Source organism: Lolium perenne, chromosome 4 (genome assembly GCF_019359855.2).
Source record: "Lolium perenne isolate Kyuss_39 chromosome 4, Kyuss_2.0, whole genome shotgun sequence".
Taxonomy (NCBI): domain Eukaryota; kingdom Viridiplantae; phylum Streptophyta; class Magnoliopsida; order Poales; family Poaceae; genus Lolium; species Lolium perenne.
Genome location: NC_067247.2, coordinates 166460668 through 166483166, shown reverse-complemented (window position 1 = coordinate 166483166; position 22499 = coordinate 166460668). Strand labels below are relative to the sequence as shown.

The following is a 22499-nucleotide window of genomic DNA, read 5'->3' as shown; positions in this document are numbered from 1 at the left end:
TAGAAACAATAGGAGGCGTGCGGGATGGAAAGAGCTCACCAGCCACTCCTCCAAGCGAGCGGACGTGCGAGCGGCAGCCTTCGCCGCTCATTTGGACACCACACGCTTGTCCGCGCGGCCGTACAGCCGCTGCGGCTCCACCCAAATGTCATAATGGAGTGATATCATAAGTCTACTCCAACTAAAATTCTCCTATGCAATTCATCGTAATACATTAGGACGTGATAGTGCAAAATCTTCCTAAAAAATACACAGCCTAGTTTAGGAACGTAGGAGATGTGCAGATGTACGGAGCTCACCGGCGACTCCCCGACGAGGCTCCTGTCTCTCGCACCCGGTGGTCATCCTTCGTTTCCGGCAGGGGATGGAGGTCGTGGAGCTCGTACGGCCGCTCCTGGGGATGAACCGCCCGAGTTCCATGGCGTGCACGGCCGGAGCAGCACCGAGGAGCATCCGGCCAGGAAATTCTCCACGCCGCCACGAAATCACCTACCCTCGCCGTCACCTCACGTGGGAGGCCCGGAGGAACAGAGGAGAGGGCAGGTCGGGCTACTGGAAGAGGCCGTCGCAGCTAGGGCTCCTCATGTTGCTGCTCGCCCCTGCTAGCCCGGTGAGGGGATGCGGCGTGACGGCGGCCGTGGAGGCTCTACGTCCATGCCGCCGGGAGAAGGAGGGAGAGGCGGCAAGGGAGGAGGAGGGGAGGGACGGGAGAGGAGGAGCTTGCCGATTGGGTGGATGGCGGCTGTGTGGGGATTGGGGAGGAGCAGCTCGTCACATTGCTAGGGTTTTCCAGTGTGGAGTGCCTTTTATACCACACAGTAAAAAAACAAACGGCTAAGATGGATTCTAAGGAGAGATCCAACGGTCAGTAACACAAAGCGCTGTGAAGCCCCCATGGGGGGCAGCTATTATACCTTCCAATACAGCTTTCCTTGATACCCCACAGCGGAAAGTGCAGCACATGATGATGCATCATCATAGTGCCATACGCATGGGAAGAAGAGGGTTACTGTACAAGACAGAGCTAAGTGTATTATGCTAACTATATATCAGTAAATTCAGTTTGGGTGCTGAAATCCAGATGGCGCATTTGAGCGGCGTCTTGCCGGGGAAAATGTAATGATACTCTTTCGGGATAATAACCTAGTACAGTAATCATAATCAGCAACGATAATCAGCACGAACGGTCAGAACTCAGAAGGTGGGCGGTGCTGTTTGGAAGGAATTAATGAGGTGAGGTGAGCACGACGGCTAAAGAAAAAGTCGGCCAAAGCAAAGAATCCTAGAAGGAAAAAAAGGCAGGGAAGCAGTGCAGCACCCTGTCTCCGACCTGTCTCTTTCCTTGGACTTCCTTGCTTTCCCCTTCACCTGCCTCACGCAGCTGCTGGGGGGTTCGGACTTCCGGGTTCTTGTCGTCGCCGTCGCCGGCTCGCCGCAGCCGCTGCCGCAGGTGCGTGCTTCTCGCTGAGCTCTGCAGCTAACATGTTCTTGGGCCGAAGTGCCATTGCTCGCCTTCCTAGTTTGATCTGCCCGTCCACCATTCGTAGATTCACTAAGCATCTGGTCTTTTCATCAGAGTAGATTTGTAGCTTGCTTCTTTGTTGTCCCCCCTCTCACTGAAATTATTGCTGGCAAATAATAGTGGATTCAGAAATATCTGACCAAATCAGCACTTGCTGAATGTTACACGATTGGAGAGGAACTCTACTATTTTTCTTGATCTGCAACTCATATAATGCTGGCATATTCACCTTAGTTACATATTTCAATTCGCCTTGACATGCTTCAGCTAGCTGTTCTAAGTCACCACCACGGTATCATGGAAAATGACCCGCTTCTCATATTCCTGTTGTTACCAGGGCCAGGCTTGTCCCGGTGCTAGATCTAAAGAGATAAAATCATGGCTTCCGATACCAACAATCTTGTGCTGCACATCAGAATTCTAGTGCGTTCCTCTACCAGACTTGCCTATCATTGTGCTTGCCACCATCTTGAAGCACTCGGTGCCGCAATTGTGTTGCTGCTTCTACATGGACTGTGTCCTACTCTGTTCGCCTTCATGCTGTCTTCCTCTCCGGTCATCGTTTTAACCGCTCTTCTTCTCGGAGCACTATTGAGTTATGGTGAAGCCAATGTACCCTTGGATGGAGATGAGACACTGGAGGAGCATGAATTTCTCCCCCTTAAATCCAACATTTGTATTAGCGACTGTTTAATCAAAGAGGTTCAGAATGTTGCTATCAAGGCACAGTTAAAGAAGCGAACTGATATTGACAGTTGTGAAGTATATGTCAGGGAGAGAGCTTCTGATGATGATTTTACATGTGACGCTCCGTGTGAAGAAAAAAATGTCGCATACATTGCCTCTGATGCTGCTGTTCTTAGTGGAGAAGAATTTATTGAGGAGGAGAGAACTCCCAATGATGATTTGCAAGGTACTCACTGTGAAGAGAAAAATGTCACATTTGTGTCAGATGATACCGTTCTAAGTGCAGAGGCTTTTAACCATACCAAAATCGATGCCACTGCGGAGTGTGAAGAGCATACTAAGGAAATCGACGAGAAGGCCGAGCTGCAAGAGCTTGAAAGCACTTGTACTGGAAGCTGTAACGATGGAGTACACGGCCAATATCAGTTTGGTGAATTCATGAGATCATGTTGGCAACCTGTCATGAGGCAGGATCCTCCTTGTTATGACTCTGAATCTGATCTTACTGATGAGAGCTCTTCTGCTGACGCGTCCATGACCGACATTATCCCAATGATTGAGGAGCTGCACTCAATGATAAACTCAGCGACTGGCCAGCTTTCCTTGGCCTCCAGAGACAGCTTGAATTCCTCATCCGATGATAATGAAGATGACCTTGGGGAGGAGGAGGAGGAGGAAGATGTTAGCTCAGGTGACGAGGAAGGAGCAGAATGGGAGCAAGATAACCAAAATAACTGGAAAGATGGTGTTCATCTAAATTGCATGGATATGGAGCAAACTAGTCAGTTGGAGAACCTGGTAGACCTTCAAAGAGCAAAAAACATTCTGAAGTTTGAGCTTGACATGAGGTTATTTGACCTGCAAGCTGCTGATACAACTAGGAAAATGAAGGATGCATCAACCTTCCATGTTCAGGTCCCTTCCATTTCCACCCCAAGACATAACCCATTCAATCCTTCAAGAGATTCAGAGGAAACTATAGATTTACCACCGATTCCCGGTTCAGCGCCATCCCTTTACCTTCCACGGCGAAACCTATTTGATCTTCCATTCGACCGAGCCGTGCACCATCGCAGTCGATTGCAGGAAAGCTGGACTCCTCGCGCGCGCTTTCGATCAGCACAAAATATGAAGCACAGGAATTCTTATGAACAAAATTATTCTTGTTATCTGCAACATGGCAATTGTGTCAAACTGGACAATGGTGAAATTTGTGATAATCACTCGGACCACTATGCTGAGAAAGAAGGGAACAATGTCAAGCTATTTGGTTCGCTGGAAGCACATTTAGGTGAAGAGATGAAAATATTAAGCACCGCGATTTCAGATGTGGGCATGTTAGGAGAGGTAAATCATGGAATAGATGAAGGCAACAAGACTACTAATTCCACAGATGATACAAGTTCTTCATCGGGATTAAATATTCATATTGATGAACCATTTGCCGTGGAAGCAGACGCCATGAGTGAAGTGAACTCACTATTCAAGTGCCGTATGCAGGACGTTCTGGTACAGTCCATTTCAGAGCGTAGTGTCTGTCAACCCTTGGAAGTTAAACCTGAAGACATACCGAGTGTCTTGTTATCTTCAGACTTATGGATGCATGTTGACGAAGCAATTTCAGTTGAGGAGCTGCAATTTGCACGACTCGATGAAGAAGCGCTGACCTGTGCTCCTTCTGACCTCGATGGTTGGAGCCGGTCGATTCGAGATGGATTGAGTGAAGCATTACCGGTGGTAGAAGAGCAGAGTTCAGAGCTCCCGACTGAATTAGATGGGTGCAGAGAGCTATCAACTTCAGGAGATCAGCAGAGTGCAGATATTTCTGAACGAAATGAGCTTCCTGTTCTAGGAATAAGCTCAGTCAAGGCGATGGACTCGCTCTTCGAGCAATTTGAAGAGGTGCAGTTAAGCAATGGTCGTAGCAAAATCAACATGCCTCAAGATATATTACGTGAACTGGAGGTGGATCCAGTGGAGCTTAACTCCACATCGCAGATTATCGACGCCGAAACTCTCTAACAGTGGTTTAAACGCAACTGAGCCAGAAAAAAGGGTCCACTGAACAGGCTGAAACTACTGCTGTTACAGGGCAGCCGACTGAAGGTAGTTGATTCATTCATTCAGTGATTCAGCTACTGCTAGTATTTGGCTGCTTGTAAAAGAAATGTTTTGGCGATGTTACAAAAGCTTTGGTTTGAGACACTGCACTGAGACAGGTCTCTATCAGTCTCGGAAATACTTGGAGGGCAATGGGTGTACATGGCCATGCTCTTTGTGTTTATATATGGCTCTTTTTATTCTATTGTTTATTTGTTGTGTAACTCTCAAGTGCTGTTTGTGGTGATGTTAGGGAGCGCTGATAAGTATGAAGAAAAAAATACTAACAAACTGGTTAAGGAACGGTAACCTTGCGAAAAAAAGGAAAATGTTCCATTTTGTCCTAAAAGAATGAATTAATTAATACTATGTGCTTAGGCTGATACAGTACATTAGTGGATTCATCGGTACTGATGGGCCTATTGAACGTTCAAGAACAAGATGGGGCATGGGCTTGACCTAAGCAATACAAAACCAAAGGTCAACAAGTTCACCAAGAGGGGTGATGGTGACGAAAGGGACCCACCGAGAAGGGGCTACCTTCTCCGAACATAGACGGTAGAACCTAGGTGTAATCGTACTGGATTTTTTTTAGATCGAAAAATGCAATTTTAAGTTTCAATAAAATTGAAGTAATTTTTTGCATGTACATATTACTTTGATACTTGTGCAATTTTTTAATAAAAAATATGATTGTGTGTGCCCTACACGAAAATGACAAAATGTCCAAGTAACTCTAATGATTGATTTCTACCGTTTAAAGAAAGGCCGCCATAAAGAAATACAAAAATTTCAATTTTTTGTGTGGTAGACACACGGTCTTATTTTGCCTTGAATTTCTCACGAGTTTGGTGGACACAGTTGCAGGTATACCTTTTAAAAAATAAAAAAATCATTTCAAATTTTCAGAAAAAAATTAAATGTTTCAGTCATGTGGCAAGATCGGGTACGCCTACACCCAGGTTCCACCGGCTATTTTCGGAGCAGGTAGCCTCTTCTTGTTCACTCACATCCTAGGTTTTGTTTTTCCAATGTGTCAAGGATTTTCTTAAGTTATTGCAAACTCTGGACCGGTAGGTGTGTGAACGTCCCAAGATTCCATCCTCCCTCCCTAACTTGAGGGAAGAAACTCATATTTACTAATTAAGTTGAGTATGATTTGTATTTGACTTTACATACCTGCCCCACAGCGTATATCATTAATGCCCTCTTGTTGGTTTGTTCCAAAACTGGACTGACGGTTTCTTGTGCATGCTCAACGAGGATTTTGCAACTAATTGTTATATTATGTGCACCACATGCACGCGTGTGTATATCAGGACCGGGTGTTTGGTGCAACCTACACACATAGTAAAAAATGACATCAATCGACCATCCTAGGAGCTAGCTAAAAACAATTGTAGCATGTATATGCGCACACTCACACGGTTTTCCTGCTTTCGTCGGTGTTCCTTTGATTTGGAAACGCGTAACTTGCACACAAGGACCTACCCCAATACCCCATTGTCTATCTATGGGCTATAGCCAGGGTGTTTGTTGTTTCCTTTGCTAGGTATACGAGAAAATTCCACTCAGCTGTTTGTCAACAAGATGAGACAATTAAGCATTTGTTCTTCCAATGCCGCTTTGCCAGGTCTATATGGTCATGCATCCAAATAGGTTCAGATCTGTATCCCCCAACTAGTGTGACCAATGTCTTTGGTAATTGGCTACACGGTATTGATCACAGATTCAGAACGTTTATTAGGGTGGGGGCGTTTGTCATGATATGGTCGCTATGGCTGGGTAGAAATGACAAAAATTTTAATAACAAAGATTGTTCTCTTATGCAGGTTATTTACAGATGTACAGCTACTCTCCGTTCGTGGTCTGCACTTTAGAAGGTGCAGAACCGAGACCTGTTTACGGAGGTCTGTACACGGTTGGAGGATACGGCGAGGGATACTTTTTCCCTACATGGGTGGCAGCATAATCCACGGATTGGCCCTCCTACATCTTCCGAGGCGTTTTACATTCACATTTGTTATGTATTTTGACAGTCTTTAGTTCCAGAACTTTGTTAAGACTAGTTTAAACGGTTGTGTGCATCTTAGCTATGCAGAGACCGGCTGTAATTGCTTCTCTTGAGTAATAAAGCGCCCTTTATCTAAAAAAAAGTTGTTCACATAATCGCAAAAGGATTCATATCGCAACTAAACAACATCTGCCCTGGAGTACCTATTTTTTCGGGGAGCAACTAATGGAGTAATTGTGTACTTAACGTTAATAAGCAAGACGGTTAAGATATCAAAACTCCCTCTGTTACATATTAGTTGTCGATGATTTAGTACAACAAAGGAAATACCTAATAAACCAACTATATACTCGTCAAAGTGCGTGCATGTTGCAATAGCTCAAAGCTTGAAAACAAGATAGACGAAAGTTACCTGCAAATGTTCATCTAAAAAAAGTTACCTGCAAATTCATCAAGGCATAAATATATAGTACTATTGTTCGACTTGTTTTCTTAGCGAGCGAACAAGCCCTCCTTGTAACCCCTCACCCTCTTCCTCGCCTTCTCTCCTACCACATTGCCGCCTCTTCCACCCTCTCGGCTCGGCCGACTTCCTCCTCTTGCTACTCCTCATGAATCCAACTCATGTCGATGGGCTTGGTTGCTTGATCGTCCACACCGGTACCCATGTCTTCCTTGCAAAAAGAACATAAATACCCCTACGCCGTTGTCTGTCATCCATATGAACTTGGAGCACCAACATGTTTCGCCGGTTAGACGTTGGTGAACTCATCCCTCCATTCTTTCTCGGCTCCTTCCTCATCACCATTGTGGTGCACATTGCAGACACCATAATGGTTGATACTGTTGAATATCTTCCTCAATGGGCTATGAGGGGATGTCTTGAAGCTTCTTAGGCATCACAAACATGTGCAGGAGACCAACGCCCATTAGGATTTGAACCTAGGGGTACTTTAGACTTTTGACATAAGGGAAGGAAATGTTAAGCCTCCTAGCTAGCAGCCAGCAAGGTGCGTGGCAATTTTTTTAGGTTAGCCTCCATTAGAGAAGAAAACAAAACAGAGAGAAGAGAATAAGAGGAAGTTCAAAGGAAAAAAGTTCATCGAGAAAACGGAGTTTCTCCCCAAATGTGTGAAGTTCATATCAACCACCTTTTCTACTTTAAGCAATAATTCCAGCATCTTTGGTTAAAAAATATTACCCTAAGTCCTGTGTCTCAGATCAGCTTGTTGATATTCAAGATAGTGAAAAATTGCTCTATGAGATCCACACTAGTACTTATGGAAGAATATATTTTATCCCACTTTTGACACTAGTTTAAAACGGTCTTATGACATGTGGTTTTGCACTGCTAATGGGCTTCAACGTAAAATCTGATGTCTATATGTGTTCGTATTGTTACTCAAGTTTACAGAACTTAACATAAGAGCATAGTGGTGTAACCTAAGTTGTTCACTCCATAAATGTCATTCCACATTTCCCTTTTGTAATGTGAGCAATCTAATTTTAGTTAGTATACACAACGGATGCTAAATTTGTACTTTGTTTTTCTGCAGTTTTTTAGATAGTTAAATGTGTGCTAACTTCTCGATAGGTATGATATGTGAGTCAAAATCAAAACAAAAGTAACCTCTCTGGCAAAGTTCAGCAAACAATAAACCTTCTCCAAGAATATTTTAAAACTTAACCCTTTTATAGTGTATGTCTTCGAGGTGCTACCCTCTACTGCATAGCACCAAGGAAAAGGGTGCTACCCTCCTGCCAGCATGGCAATCAGGAGCCCATGGTTCTCGCGGACCAAATCACAAGACAAATCTTGAGTTATTTGCCACAAAAGAAAAGTTGATTTTCGGTTGCACTTTGACTTGAACCAGTAAGCCTCCCCAATTTATGTGAGTCCGGCTAGAAATGATCCACTTATTGACCCCAATGTGGACAAGACAACAACTGAGTCCACCTCCCATGACCCAGTATAAAATGATCCAACCTCCTATGACCCAACATGAAATAAGGCAACTTTTGAGACCGATTCGAAATGACCAATATGAAGCATCAGAAGAGGAGAATGATGACTACAAGAGCGATGATTTGGAGGGTGATATGCATGACAATTATGTTGCTGATGTGGAGGCATTTTGTGTGCAAGAGGGCATGAAAAATGATATCACGAGCCATGAAAAATTTATAAGCAATGGTACACCTGAGACTCAGATGACGATGGTCCCTAAGAAAATGTTGATGAATAAGGGTTCACGGCTAAAGAATCTGAAGCTTTCAACAAGGTAGTGGGCTGGGATCATGGGATACCATTGTTATGCGATCTTAGTCTCATAGATAAAGCCGTCGTTGGCGGTGGCATGAGTATAGTGACTGGACCAAGGCCAACTTCGAAGTGGGATATAAATCACAAAAAATATGGGATTTGTGGCGGAGTGAAGTTCAAAACCTTGTTGCAATTTAAGAAGTGGATTAAGGAGTATGCGGTTAAGTATTATCGACCGTACACAATGATTCACTCGGATGCCAAGAAGCGTTACATGGTTAAATGTGACGAGGATGAACGTCCATGGATTGTGTGTGCAAGACCATGGAAATGATGGGCCGAGTGGCACATATCAAATTGTGTATCAACTTACATATGAGAATTCAAGAAGATAGATTAATTCAATGTGTCGGACGATCACCGACAAGTAAGCTCCGAATTCATCGCTTACAGACTTTCCAATTCCATTCAAGCACTACCAATGTTTACGATTAAGGGTGTCATAGATATGGTCAAAGCCCTCTTAGGTTACACAATAAAGTACAAGGAGGCATGGAAGGCTAAGCAAGCCACATTTAAGATGTTGTATGATGATTGGGAGGAAGCAGACAACCGACTACACAATTTGTTGGGAACGATAGAGGCAAGTAACTCGTGCATGTATGGAAGGAGTCCTAACTTCTCGGTGCATGTGGTGTATCGCTCGGTGTATGTCATCTTGTTGGATGAGACTCCATGGGACATCTAGTGTAGTAGGGGTGAAAAGACCTGAAAATACACAACCTAGAACATTATATGTCCATGTCAACTAAAAAATTAACAATCATTGTCAATGTGCATTACCTAGTTCCTCTGCACCATAAACCATGCACGGCATTCAAGATCATAATGTTGGTGGAGAAATGCATCCTACATATTTGAAAAAAAAACATCTAATAAGAAATGGAAGGTTTACATTTCACATACAACACAAATATAGCGCAATTTGTAGTGTCTAGAAGCCATGTAAGCATAATAAAATGACCTATCGTAATACAATGTCCACATCAAAGAATAAATCATATCATAATTATCATCCATAACATATCCTAAACAAATTCTAGCATTTGTAATACACATGTATATAACATAAAATCTAGAGGCCAACCAGTTTCCCAACCTCATACAAGTGCTATACAAAGGCTAAGGGATAAAAATAAGTACAATGTTCCATAGACTATTTGTATTTTGGGATGAGCTAGGTTTCCCTAAAGTTCCCAAAATAGAGGAAATGTGAGCTAATTTTTTGATGAAGTTGAAAGAATCGGAGGAGATAACCATGGGGGATAGGGGCCAAAATCCATGGAAGATTGCTTCAATTATGTGGGGTTTTACTAGGGCATTGGGAAACCGCCAACACCATACTCATCTCTTCTATGTATGTGTTCGTTGACTGGGATGATCTAGGTCCGATCATTTTACACCGATTGATAGGGCAGCGCCCCAGCTTGGGTTGTGGAGCTAGATGGGCTAGCACCCCACATCTCGACGCTAACTAGCCGAGCCATGGGCTCGCGATTGCCAAGCTGGCGGGAGGGTAGTCCCCTTATCATGGCAGTATGCTTAGGAGGGTAGCTTACGGAGACGGACGGTGCACAAGAGGATTAGATTTTGAAATAATTTTGATAAGGGTTTTTTTTGCTAAACTTTCCCGGAGAGGCCATTTTTGTCGTTATTGAGACAATATTTGATCATTAATTTGGTGTGTAAAACGCATGAACGTTTGCCATTAGACACTTTTGTAAAAGACGAAATAGGTAAACACGTGCAACGGCTCGTCTAGCTTGTACTCTGTATCGATTAGCAGGGAAATGACAAAATAGTACTACAAACATTACAAGACAAGACCACGCATAGAGTAGAGTAGAGGCACCGTTGCACATTAGTAAAATCACTTTATGTTTTGGAACATTGATCAAATTCCCTCCGAATATTCAGGTCTCTGTCCGGACTCCAATTATTGATCCAAAATTACCCCATGTTTTTCCGGCGCTTTCTACCCTGACAGTTAGTGGACTAGTGAAGTAAAGCTAGCTAAATAGATGAGATGACATAAGTTAAACAAGATGCCGCATAGAGTAGAGTAGAGGCACCGTTGCACAGTACTAAAATCACTTCACATTTTGGAACATTGATCAAATTCCCTCTGAATATTCAGGTCTCTGTCCGGGCTCCAAAATTTTACCCAAAGTTTACCCATGTCTTGGCATTTTTTAACAACTCTGGATGATTTTCTTCCATGACGATGAATTACTGGACTAGTGGAGTACACGATTAGCAGAATATCATTTTTCCTCTTCGCCCCCCCCCCCCCCCCCCCCGGCTAGAGGCGGCACAAACCAACTCCTCCCGATCTCGACCTCCACCGACCAGGGCGTTGGCCTTGGTCCCCTCTTACTCCGCTTGGCGCTTCGTCGGCGGCAGGGGGAGGCGGGCCTCGTTCCTCTGTTTTGGCCTAGTAGTTAGGGTTAGATTTCATCTGCAATGGTGCATCGTTGGAATGGTGAGAGCGACGTACGAGCGATTAAATATGTCTCAACTCTATTCCCACACCCGCGACAACCTTTTGGGTGGCGCATCGGAGTTGATGGCAACGTGTGGTGATCGGTCCCTCAGATCAGTAGCTTAGTCTTCTCATCGTTCTTCAAATCTGCCAAGATCATTTTCTCAGTGTGTCGCTGAATTTCGTTGTTATCCGTGACGGCGCTAGCGGTGTGGGCGAGGTGGTTCTTTTGGAGATAAGATGTTTGTCTGGAGGTGATGTATTCATTCTTTCTCCGATTTCGTTGATGAGAGGCGGTGGATCTTGGTCCAAGACAATACGTGGACGTCCCCCGGACGATGTGCCACAACGACATGTGCCTCGCTGTTTGCAGCAGGTTGTTCACCGGCTCACAAAAGGCGCCATTGGCTATGGTGCTTTTTTTGATCTTGAAATGGTGGTGGCTCGGCGGCTCTTCCGGCGTTTGTGTCGGCGGCGCTGGAGTTGGGTGGTTGACGTTGGCTACGATGTGTGCGGGAAACCCTAAGGATCGTCTTGTATTTTTTTGATCTTTTAAAATTTATCCACAAATTCAGGATAATCATTATATTTTTGCTCATCTTTAATTTTCATGTGTATTTCTTTATGTAACTTGATTTTCTATTAATGGAATACGTGATTGCTCTAAAAAACACTTTGCTAAATATCACATGGCACGAGTTAAACAAGATGACGCACTAAGATCACTTTGCGTTTAGGACCTTGATCAGTTCCCTCTGAATATTCAGGTTTCTGTCTAGGCTGCAAAAGTATACCCATGTTTTAATCTCTGACGCCTTCTTAGACGGTAGCCTAATCGATCAACTGTTGCGTGCAAGCCGCAGTTGAAAAGCGAAGTTGTTTGCTGAGACGCGCGCCAGAGAAAAAAGAAAACGAAATCAAACGGCGCCACGCCGCCAACTCCATCTTTTTTCCGTCGTCTCGTCTCAAAAGTAGCGCGAAGGAGAAGCTAAAATAACAGCGTCAGGTTTGAACTGCGTGAGGCGACCGTTTCCCACGTGTCCCTTTCGTCCCCAACGCGCTCTCCCTCCGACCTATACATAGCTAGCTAGACCCAGCAAGCAGCTCAGCTCACACTCCAACTGCTCCCGTACATCTTCCTCAGCTCGAGCTCACAGCGACCCACCGACCCAGCTCCTCCACCACCCATGGCGGACCGCGTCCACCCCGCGCCGCTGCTTCCGGTCTCCACCCCTCCGCCGGACACCAACCCCGAAACGTCCGCGGAGACCGCGCCGCTGCGCCCCCCGACGACGGCACCGCCATCGCCATCGCCACCGCTGGCGCCGCCGCCGGGCACGTCGTACATCGTGCACGTGCCCAAGGACCAGGTGCTCCGCGTGCCGCCCCCGGACCGCGCGAGCAGGTACACCAAGCTCGCCGCGCGCCCGGCCAGGCGCCGCCTCCTCCGCCGCGCCTGCTGCGGCGCCTGCGGCGCGCTCCTCCTCCTGCTCGTCCTCGCCGCAGCCTTCGTCGGCGCGGCCTACCTCGTCTTCCGGCCCCGGGCGCCCGCCTTCTCCGTCGCCTCCCTCTCCCTCGACGCCGCCGCCCTCCTCCTCGGCGGCGGCTCGCCCGTGCGGATCGACGCCGCCGTGCGCGCGGACAACGGCGCCAACCGCAAGGTCGGGGTCGACTACCGCGGCGGCGGCGAGGTCGCCGTCTCCTACTCCGGCGTCCGGCTCGCCGAGGGCCGCTGGCCGGCCTTCTACCAGGCGCCGCGGAACGTGACGGTGGTGGCGATGCCGCTGGCGGGCGGGGGGAGCGGCGGCGTGGCGCTGCTCACGGAAGAGCAGAGGGCGAGCCTGCTGGTGGAGGCGGAGGCGGGCGCCGTGCCGCTCACGGTGGAGGCGAGGGTGCCCGTGCGGGTCAGGCTCGGCAAGGTGCTGCGGACGTGGACGGTCGACGTCTGGGCGCGCTGCGAGGTGACGGTCGACAAGCTGGCCGGCCAGGCGGCGGCCGCCAACAAGGGGTGCACGGTCAAGGTCAAGCCGCTCTGGTGGTGGTGGTGATACTGGATGCCTCACTGCCTGGTGATCGATCGCCTATTCGCCGGCGTGGCATCACGCCATGCGCCGGCGTCGAGGTTAATTGATCGATCCTTACTACTTGTACATGTGCACTGCATTGATTCGTGTGATCTGGAGGCACTTCTTGGATGGATCATGGATGTAAAATGCAATTGGAGACTTGGAGTTGTACATAACAACTGAGTACGTATATATCAGCAGATCGAGCATTCTGATCAGTTGCAGATTGAAATTTACATTGCAAAGTACCTTTCTCCTCTGCATAAAGAAATACTACTGTAGAAAAAATAAAAAATGATCGGAAGTTTGTTGTGACCAGAACTCGGGATGTCTTGATGTAACTGGGGTAGCTGAAACTTCTAAATACTCCACTTGTTTGTCGTCAGAAGCGGACGACTAAAACCTCTTCCTGACGGCTAAAACCTCACCAACGACGTGGAAAAACTGATTACTCTGTACGTACGTTCCGCTGCTGGAGACTAGAGGAGCCCGACCAAGTTTGGTCGTATGCAAAAAAGTAAACACAAGGTCGTTGTTAACCATGGCCGAGTATCACCTGACATCACTCATCCGCTGGTTTCTCAAGTCTCAAGTCTCAAGTCTCAACGCGTGTGCGCGGTGTAGCTGTATGCATGCTAATTCAGAATTTTGGGGGCGAACGCAGCGGTCCGTTTATTTGCACTTTCCATCGATCTCAGTATTAAATGATGCGCATAGTCAATACCAAATTTTAGATTCTTTATTTATTTTTTTATTTAAAATGCAGCCGCATATCAGACACGAGCAAGTAGAAAACGCCAGACCTAGTCGAGCGCAGTCACCTTCATTTACAGCATATAGGTTCAACGTTTTATCATATTGGTAAATACTCGTATTTACCTAACAATTTACCTAACCTCATTGGGTTCAGCTCATCCCAATAATGTCAACTTGTTGGCTCTCTGTCCCTCCTCGTTGAGAAGGTAACCCGACAAAAATACTTCCTTCGTTCAAATTACTTTGTGTTTTAGATCTTGTCAAAGTAAGTATATTTTCATATTATATGTATAGGTATTATGTATATTTTAAACATTGTAAAGTTTGACTTTAACTAAACCTAAAACGAGAAGTGAATGAAAATAGAGGGAGTAGCTAAGATCGGCTCGAGTAGATGACAACGACATGACACTCCTCTTAAGTATGATTTAAAAAACATAGAAGAAATAGGAAACCACAAGATATTCATAAAAATGCAGGTACGAAACATAGAATTGAAAAATATATGAATTCTACTAACTGGGTTGTTTGCTTTATAGGAGCAAGAAAGGACACGTGATTCCTGAAGAACATAGTTGAATCAAGGTCAAACCACATGAGAAAGTATAATTCGGATGTTAGTATGCCACTTGAGACCTCGGTATCATTCTACTTGCGTAGAAATTTGAAAAGGAGGTACAAGTGAATTCTAAAATTTCTGCATTTTTCCTTTAATACTGAGACCAAAGGATTTTTTTCGGTTTCTTTGTTTCCTTTGCTCAATTATTTCAAACCAAACAAATAAATAGTGCCACCGAAGGAAAGTTTCTTATTTTTAGGTTATTCCTCCACTTTTCATTTGAACCAAGGATAACACAGGAATAGAAAAATAGAGAAATCCCATAGGTTTCGCTATGCAAGACAGATGGTTGTTGTTTGGATGAAATACACACGAAAAACATCCCAATCCTAGGCACATGAATCAAATTCCTATGAAATTGGGATGTTTAGTACCATTGTAATCCATGAAAATATCCTAAGAATGAAATCCTAGAAAATTCGTATGAAATTTCTACAATCCAAAGTGGGCTCTAGAGTTTTTATGTACAAGAAACTAAATCATTAGCAAATGGTTGACTTTCACGAATGTCTCTTTTAGCGGACCCTACTCATGACAAGTGTCGTGTTCTCCTACTCCAACGCTCTTTGTCCGCCACTTATCGTAAGGTTAAGGCAAAGTGAGATAAGGAATGAGTGTGAGAGAAGACACACGAGGGTCGGAGGTCTTAGTTTTTGTGGGTTCTAGAGAAACAAAATTTCAAAACAAAATATTTTAAGAACCATCCATCCAAATTACGAACCGTTTGCACTTGTTATCTTCTCGCGTCGAGATCATCAAAACTATATCCCATATTGATAGTTTGTAGAAAACTTTTTATATTTCATAAACTACTACAATTTTAATTAGACTTTGGTGTACGTGTACTAGAGTTTTAGTATAGTTGTACTCCGCCTTTTAGGGTATTTTGTACTCTCGTATGTAGTGCACTTGTGCTTTTGTACTTTGTCGAACTTGTAAGTGCGCCCACAATGCATTTACAAGTGTGCATTCGCTGATATTTTGAGGTACGCCTGCAGTGAACTTCGAAATACATTGGTGCGGCACTTGAAAATACGCTGCTACGTATTCTGAAGTACGCTCATGTTGCATTTGGAAGCATGCATGCTGGCGCGTTGCAAATTGAAAGCACGCTCACCCTAAGAACGCTACGCTGCAACACGTGTTAGCACGACAACTCTCTATGTTGTATGAACATATCTTTGGGAGGATCGACCTTTTACTAGTGGTATCTAAGGGCATGTACCCCGCCACATCAGATAGAGAAGACATTAGATATAAGTCATACAATGCATTATCTTTTATAGCCATCTCTAGAAATTAATATTAACAATTAAATTTTAGTAGGAAATTTGTTGCTAGGGAAGACTTGTATCATACAATGGAGAAAATAGCATTCCCTTATTTTCTAAGAGACGATCTCTTATCTAAGGGAAGACAGTCTTCTCTCTCTTCATTCTCTCCTCCAACTAAGCAAAAATCTGACGTGGCATTTCGAAGGGAAAGCTAACATCACCCCATTGTACGAGTTCTTATAAGAAAGACGGGTCCCTCCCTATTCTCCGCTTATAAGCGACGCTTCCTTGCATGTAGCAACTCTGCTTTATGGGCTGCACCAATGCGGCCTAATAACAAGTAAGGTTTTTAAACTGAAAATTTTTGAACTTGAAAAAGATCAGGTAAGAAAATTAAAACACTGACCATTAGAAATTGAAGAAAACCACCACCTCGCTAACAAGCCGGTCCAGTAGATATTTTTGCTGTTTACATTTTTTTTTCTTTTTTCAACGAACTCGACCAGTCGACCTTTGTGGCTTTGTGTGGTTGACCAGCGACGGCACTTTGTGTGGTTGTGCCGTGACACGACGAACCTCTGTTCCTTTCCACGGCGGTGGTGCCCGCTCGCTCCGCCTCCGCCATGTACGCCCTGGCGCCGCCGCCTCGCGCGCCCACGGGATCGCCCGCCGCGGCGGCGTACTCCGTTCGCCCGCACATCCTCCACCGCCTCCACCGCGGAACCAGCCGTCGCCGAGGCGCCGACCTGCGCTGCCGCCGGCGCCTCCTCACCGCTCGGGGCGAGCGCCCGTCTCCCGATGACGAGGACGAGGACGAGCAGGAGCCGGCCGGGTTCGACGCGGCGGTGGCGCTGTTCAACGGCGGGGAGTACTACGCGTGCCACGACGTGGTGGAGGAGCTCTGGTACAGCGCCGAGGACCCCGCGCGGACGCTCCTCCACGGCGTCCTCCAGTGCGCCGTCGGCTTCCACCACCTCTTCGACCGGAACCACCGCGGCGCCATGATGGAGCTCGGGGAGGGCCTCTGCAAGCTCCGCCGCCTGCGCCTCGAGGACGACGACGAGGGCCCCTTCTCTCGCTTCCGGGACGAGGTCGCCGCCGTGCTCAGCTTCCTCTACCGCACCCAGAAGGAGCTCGCCGCATGTACGCCACACCCATCCATCCACCATGTGCTTAACCTGATGAACCATTCATTTCCAGTTCTGAAGCCATTCCATGTCGTTTGTCTCTGCAGGCACCGACGAGCTGTGCTTGGCCATGGACGGCTCCGCGACCTCGTACCAGCTGCTCGGCGACTTCGCCGCCGGGCAGCGCCTGTACCGGCTGGGAGCCGACGCCAACGGCGTCCCGACCATCGTCTTCTCCGGCGGGGCGTCCAGCGACCAGAGTACCCAGCAGGCCGCCGCGGCAATCGTTCCTCCGTGCACGGTCAAACTCCCGGCGCTGCATGCCACGGAGCAGCATCTCACGGCGTTGCAGCGCGCGCACGAATACTAGTGGCGAGTCAGACGCAGGAGATTGACTCGACGGCAACATGTGCACGAATCAGTTCGACGAAAATTTGTATACACAGAATCGATAGCTTAATATAGTCACGAATCAGTTCGACCAGAATTTGTATAGACAAAATCGATAGCTTAATATAGTGAGTTTTCTCTGGAATCATAACCCACATAAATTTAGAACCAGCCTATAATTGTATGGTTAGGAGGACACTGTTTATCAGAGATCAAACTCTAGATTTGACACTTCAATGTCTTAAAAAGATGAAATATTCTGTTATAAAAGGTAACATTCCCGGTGATAGAGAGGTGGATGTGGTAACTTCGTCAATCTTAATACCCTCGGGGTTAATTTCTTAAACTTGGTCTTTCAAATGTAGGGTATGATATGCGTGCGTTCATAGGGAAAAACTAGCAAAAGTGCCCGTGCACCGGAAGAAAAAAACTCGAAAACTCCAGCGAATCAACGGTGAAAGATGTTAATTCTAAGAAGATTAACTTGTGAGGCTCTCGCTGCACCGACTTATAATACCGCAGAGCAAAATTATTTTATTAAAACATTATTTTATTGCCAAAATTATTCCCTGTTTATCCCCAAACTAAAACTATATTTTATGGTATTTTTGTGTTCCTAAAACTATTTTAAAATGGCTTTAAAACAACCAGGAAATAAAAACAGAAAACTGTTTTGTATATAAAAAAAGGAAAACCATCAAGCCAGGCCAAGTGGCCCAACTTCCGGGCATTGAGCCCACCAAGCCCGTGGCCCAACCGGTGGAGAAACCCTACAGCCTCCCTGCATTCTTCCTTTCCCACCCCCGCCGCCGACCAAGTTTCTAGAAAACCCCCTCGCCTTCTTTGTTTTCGCGCGTCGGCCCCTCCACCTCTTTTCCTCACCCCCCCCCCCCCCCAGCTCCCGTTCTCGTGAGCGAGCGGAGACACGCCCCGATGCGAGCTGCACCTGTGAATCTCGTGCCCGCCGGCCGCGATTCCGTCGTGTACTCTTTTCTATGTCGTTAGACGTTTTTCCTCAGATTTGTTTGGTCGCTGTTTTTCATCTTTTCCCTTCAGATTCGTTTGGTCCAGCCGTCCAGCGTCATGGCAGAGCAGCATGCAATTCCCTTTTCTTTCCTTCCTGATAATTTTGGGTCTTATGCCAAAGAATGGTATTGCTGCTTGTTATTTCCTAAGAACAGTATGTATATAAACCGGTGAAAATCGATATAAGACATCGAGGTGGGACTATCGAAGATGAAGATAGAAAGGACAGATCGAACTTGAGAGTTTGGTTGATTCTAGGACACCCGCGGCCCAAAGAGAAATTCCAACGCTACACGGCCTGTATGGCTGGGTCCTCACGCGCGGGGAGGAGGCGATGCTTCGGGCCTTCGGGGAATTGAGGCCGGACGAAATAGCAGGAACGAACGAACCGGTACAATGGCATACTGCTGTATTATGTAGTTTAGTGGGAGGGCAAAACGGTCGTAAAAAAGCGTTGACGAAACTTTTTGGCAGAAACCTTAGCTCCTTTATTATTAGGTATAGATATATGCACATATTATGAGTGTTCACTGTACGTCAAAAAAATTGTACATCAAGCCAACTCACCACTTCTTCAATCACCTCCCCTAATCCATGTCGATATCATCCAAACTTTACATCTGACGATTCAAATATAATCTGAAAACTCCACGGTGGCTCCCTCTCGAGTACCCCAAGCACCGTACACACATTGTATACCACTGACCGGAATACAAAATTCATTTTGAAGGAATACAAATGTTATGTTCAAATGAGTCCTCAACATGGCAACATCGGTTCCTTTGTTTCACCATCTCATGGAAATTGCCAGCAAAGCCCATGTGATTGCTTCTCCGGTACCAAATAATTGTGTTTGCATCTTCTTATAATGATAAATTAATAATCTTTCACTTGATCTACTATGCATGTAATGTCCCCACTCTCCTCTTCATAGACTTCATCAAAGTTGATGAAGTTCTTTCTGGCATATTGTTCAGTAGTAAAAACTAGTTGAATGCCCGTGCTTCGCCACGACATCTATTTTTTTCATTATCAAACATGTACATGATGCACAAAAAGATTCAATGATATAAATATACTTATATGTTTTTTGAAGCAACATAATCATGCAATCCTTAGACTCATGTCTCAGTGAATCATACTACAACTACTTATATTTCCAGACACACGTAAAAAAATTCTGACCATACCATGTCTTTGAACAAAATATTAATGTGAGATACACCAATATTAGTACATGTACATGCAATTGAAGCTCTAGTTAAAATAGCGGGCTATTGCTGATAGCCGCATCGATTTTCGAAGCTACGAAAGGCTATAGATGGGCTATAGCGCAGATAAAGCTGTACAAATGATTTGCTAAATAGTGAGAAAAATTATGTGTTCAGATGTGCGAAGGATATAAACTTCAATGAACATAGTGTAGAAGAATTGAGCGCATTGTAAAAGAAAAGGGACCTTGAGTGCCAATATCAGTAGTGAGAGGCAGTGAGTTTAGCAGTCACAAGGGTGTGAGACAGGGTGATCTCCTATCTCATTTTCTCTTTAATCTAGTTGTTGAAGTATTGAGTAAGATGGTTCAACAAGCTTACATAGCTAGGGTGATTGTTGGCTTGATCTTCACATTCTGCCATCTAGTGTTGCTATTCTCCAACATGCTAACGACTTATCTTATACATGCAAGACATGTTATAGATGACTCATATTAAACTTGTTTTCTATTTGTTTGAGGCAATGTCTGGGTTGAAGACCAACTTTATGAAAAGTGAGGTGCTGATAGTTTTGTATGGTGTTGATCAAAGTCTTTCTTGGCTAACGTTTAGGGAAATGGCCAATCAAATATCTCCTCATCCTTGTCTATGGCTCCAAATTACATGTATTGGCATGGATCCTTTGTTTGAAAAATAAGGAAAAGGCTAGACGGATAGATTGGTAATACTTCCTCTACTAGCTGGGGGCTTATTATTGCTACTGATATCTTCTTCGAATAGTATACCAATATATCATATGCCAGTGTATATGTTGCATGACATTGTTTGGGAACATATGAACAAAATCATGTGAAAAATCTTTTGTCAAGGTGGTGGCACAAAGAAAAAAATATCATATGGTTAATTGGGGTATAGTTTGCAAACATAATTCCAAATGTTGTCCAGGAGTTGAGAATGTGAAACTCTTTAATACCAGTCTTATGTGTGAGTGATGGTGGAAGCATGGCATTTGCAAAGCATTCGTAAATGCAAAGTATGAGTTTAACGGTGGAATCTCAAAAGTAAGCACAAACAATATGATTCAGTTGCTTGGAATGATTTGTCTCAAATCAAGTGTTTGTATACGCAAGGTAGGGTAAGATGATGATTGTTCAAGGTGGATAACACACCGCTTTTTGGCATAATCATAATGCAGGAAAGTCTCCCTTTGTGAGCCCCTTCAACTTTATGAGTCCTGTCTTGTCTCGATTTTTAGATAATTGACAGATAGTACTTGGGGTTTAAGATTCCTAAGACATTTTTAGTTGGTCATATGTTTTCTTTCCCTTTGTGAGCCCCTTCAACTTTATGAGTCCTGTCTTGTCTCGATTTTTAGATAATTGACAGATAGTACTTGGGATTTAAGATTCCTAAGACATTTTTAGTTGGTCATATGTTTTCTTTTCTTTTGATTTGTATTTTGTTTGTTTTATTTTAGCCTAGGAAGTATGGTTTGAATCATTCAAACTCATCCGCATGTTAGGGGAGTGATTTAAACTTTTGACGCACCCGCCGTTCGAAAGAGACCATGTTCTACTATTCTATGGTAGTGGAACCTGGCTACTGGGGGTAGACGCTTGAATTTTTTTAGGTCCATTTATCCATTTATTCTACACTTTCCACTAAAACACCTCGGCGGAAATCAAATATTTATTGGTATATTACCTTAAGAAATTTTATCTAGAGAAAATGTAAAAATTAGTCAAGCCAAACTTAACAAGCACCTGACCGATCTTTGGCTATGTATCTTGTATCGAGGAAATTGCATATACCAGTAAGTGTTGGGGTAAACGTTGCGCAAACCAGTGACTTGAAATTGGTTTTGCGCAAACCAGCGACTCCATATAATCTACTGCATGGCGCTCGTATAATCCATTGCATGGCGCTGTAATGATTAGATTACAACGTCAAGCACCATACTTTGGCATCTGCCGTGGCTTGGTATGTGCTGCGCGTGCACTAGCCACATGGTTGACAGCTGCTTTGCTTCAAATTTGGCATTTCTACAATGATCTAAAAAGTAGAAAAACTATGTATAAGGGAATCCGAGCTAAAACTAGGGTTAGCATCGGCGCCACCTTTGCCTACACGTCGCGGAACCCCATTTCCGTCCCCGCGTTGGCGTGAAGGAACATTGAGTTCCTCCCCTTTCCCGCTTCCGCCAACCACCCGTCGCCGATTTCGCCGTCTCCACTCTCTCTGGCCTCTGCAGCGGCGTGCTCGCACCAGATGGAAGCCCCCAACCCGCCACCGCTCGCGGACCAGTCCGCGCCGCGCGGATCGACCCCACCCGCCACTGCCGGATCTAGCACCACCGCAGCAGCCACCACCGAGGCACTCGTGGTCGACGACGCCATGCAAGCTATCCTCCCCAACATCAAGCGGCAGCGGCAGCGGCAGTACGTCGTCGCCGCCATCCCGCTGCTGCTGCCCCTCCCGCTCCGACCAAGCGGATGAAGAAGCCGGGCAACAAGCTACCGGCGCAGAAGAAGCCGGCGTCGAGGATGCCCGGTGCGAAGAAGCCAAGTGCTGCCAAGATGGCATCCTTGACAACTTTGACGGTGGCGATGGCCAAGGCGCCTGGGCATTGTATTCCTAATGGTGGCCCCCCTCAGGTCCTCCTTCTGGATATCTCCGTCATCCGAGAAAATAAGATCTTCGTGAAAGTTTCTGGAATTTTCTGATCTTCCGAAGTATGGTACCCTAATGACCACTTTTCCAGCAGAATTTCAACTCCGGCAGCAAATCCCGTGAAAATCATCAAACATGCAAAAATAGATAAAATAACATAAGTATCATGTCTAAATATGAAATATATCAATAAATAACAGTAGATTATAATACAAAATAGTGATGCAAATTG

The 22499-nt window shown here is 45.3% G+C and overlaps 3 protein-coding genes across 3 annotated transcripts; all 3 read left to right on the top strand.

Moving 5' to 3' along the window:
* Positions 1-1276: 1276 nt before the first annotated feature.
* LOC127294459 (uncharacterized) lies at positions 1277-4535 on the top strand. The gene is made up of 2 exons (XM_051324277.1): positions 1277-1450; positions 1860-4535. The coding sequence occupies exon 2, from the start codon at positions 1901-1903 to the stop codon at positions 4229-4231; it is 2331 nt and encodes a 776-aa protein (XP_051180237.1). The 5' UTR covers positions 1277-1450; positions 1860-1900; the 3' UTR covers positions 4232-4535.
* A 7707-nt stretch (positions 4536-12242) lies between these two features.
* On the top strand, positions 12243-13412 carry LOC127294458 (NDR1/HIN1-like protein 13). Its single transcript, XM_051324276.2, has one exon. It carries the CDS (start codon positions 12316-12318, stop codon positions 13174-13176), a length of 861 nt encoding a protein of 286 aa, XP_051180236.1. The 5' UTR covers positions 12243-12315; the 3' UTR covers positions 13177-13412.
* Positions 13413-16377: 2965 nt separating this feature from the next.
* LOC127294456 (uncharacterized) lies at positions 16378-17591 on the top strand. Its single transcript, XM_051324275.2, has 2 exons — positions 16378-16986; positions 17078-17591. The coding sequence occupies exons 1-2, from the start codon at positions 16467-16469 to the stop codon at positions 17338-17340; spliced, it is 783 nt and encodes a 260-aa protein (XP_051180235.1). The 5' UTR covers positions 16378-16466; the 3' UTR covers positions 17341-17591.
* The last annotated feature ends 4908 nt before the right edge of the window (positions 17592-22499 follow it).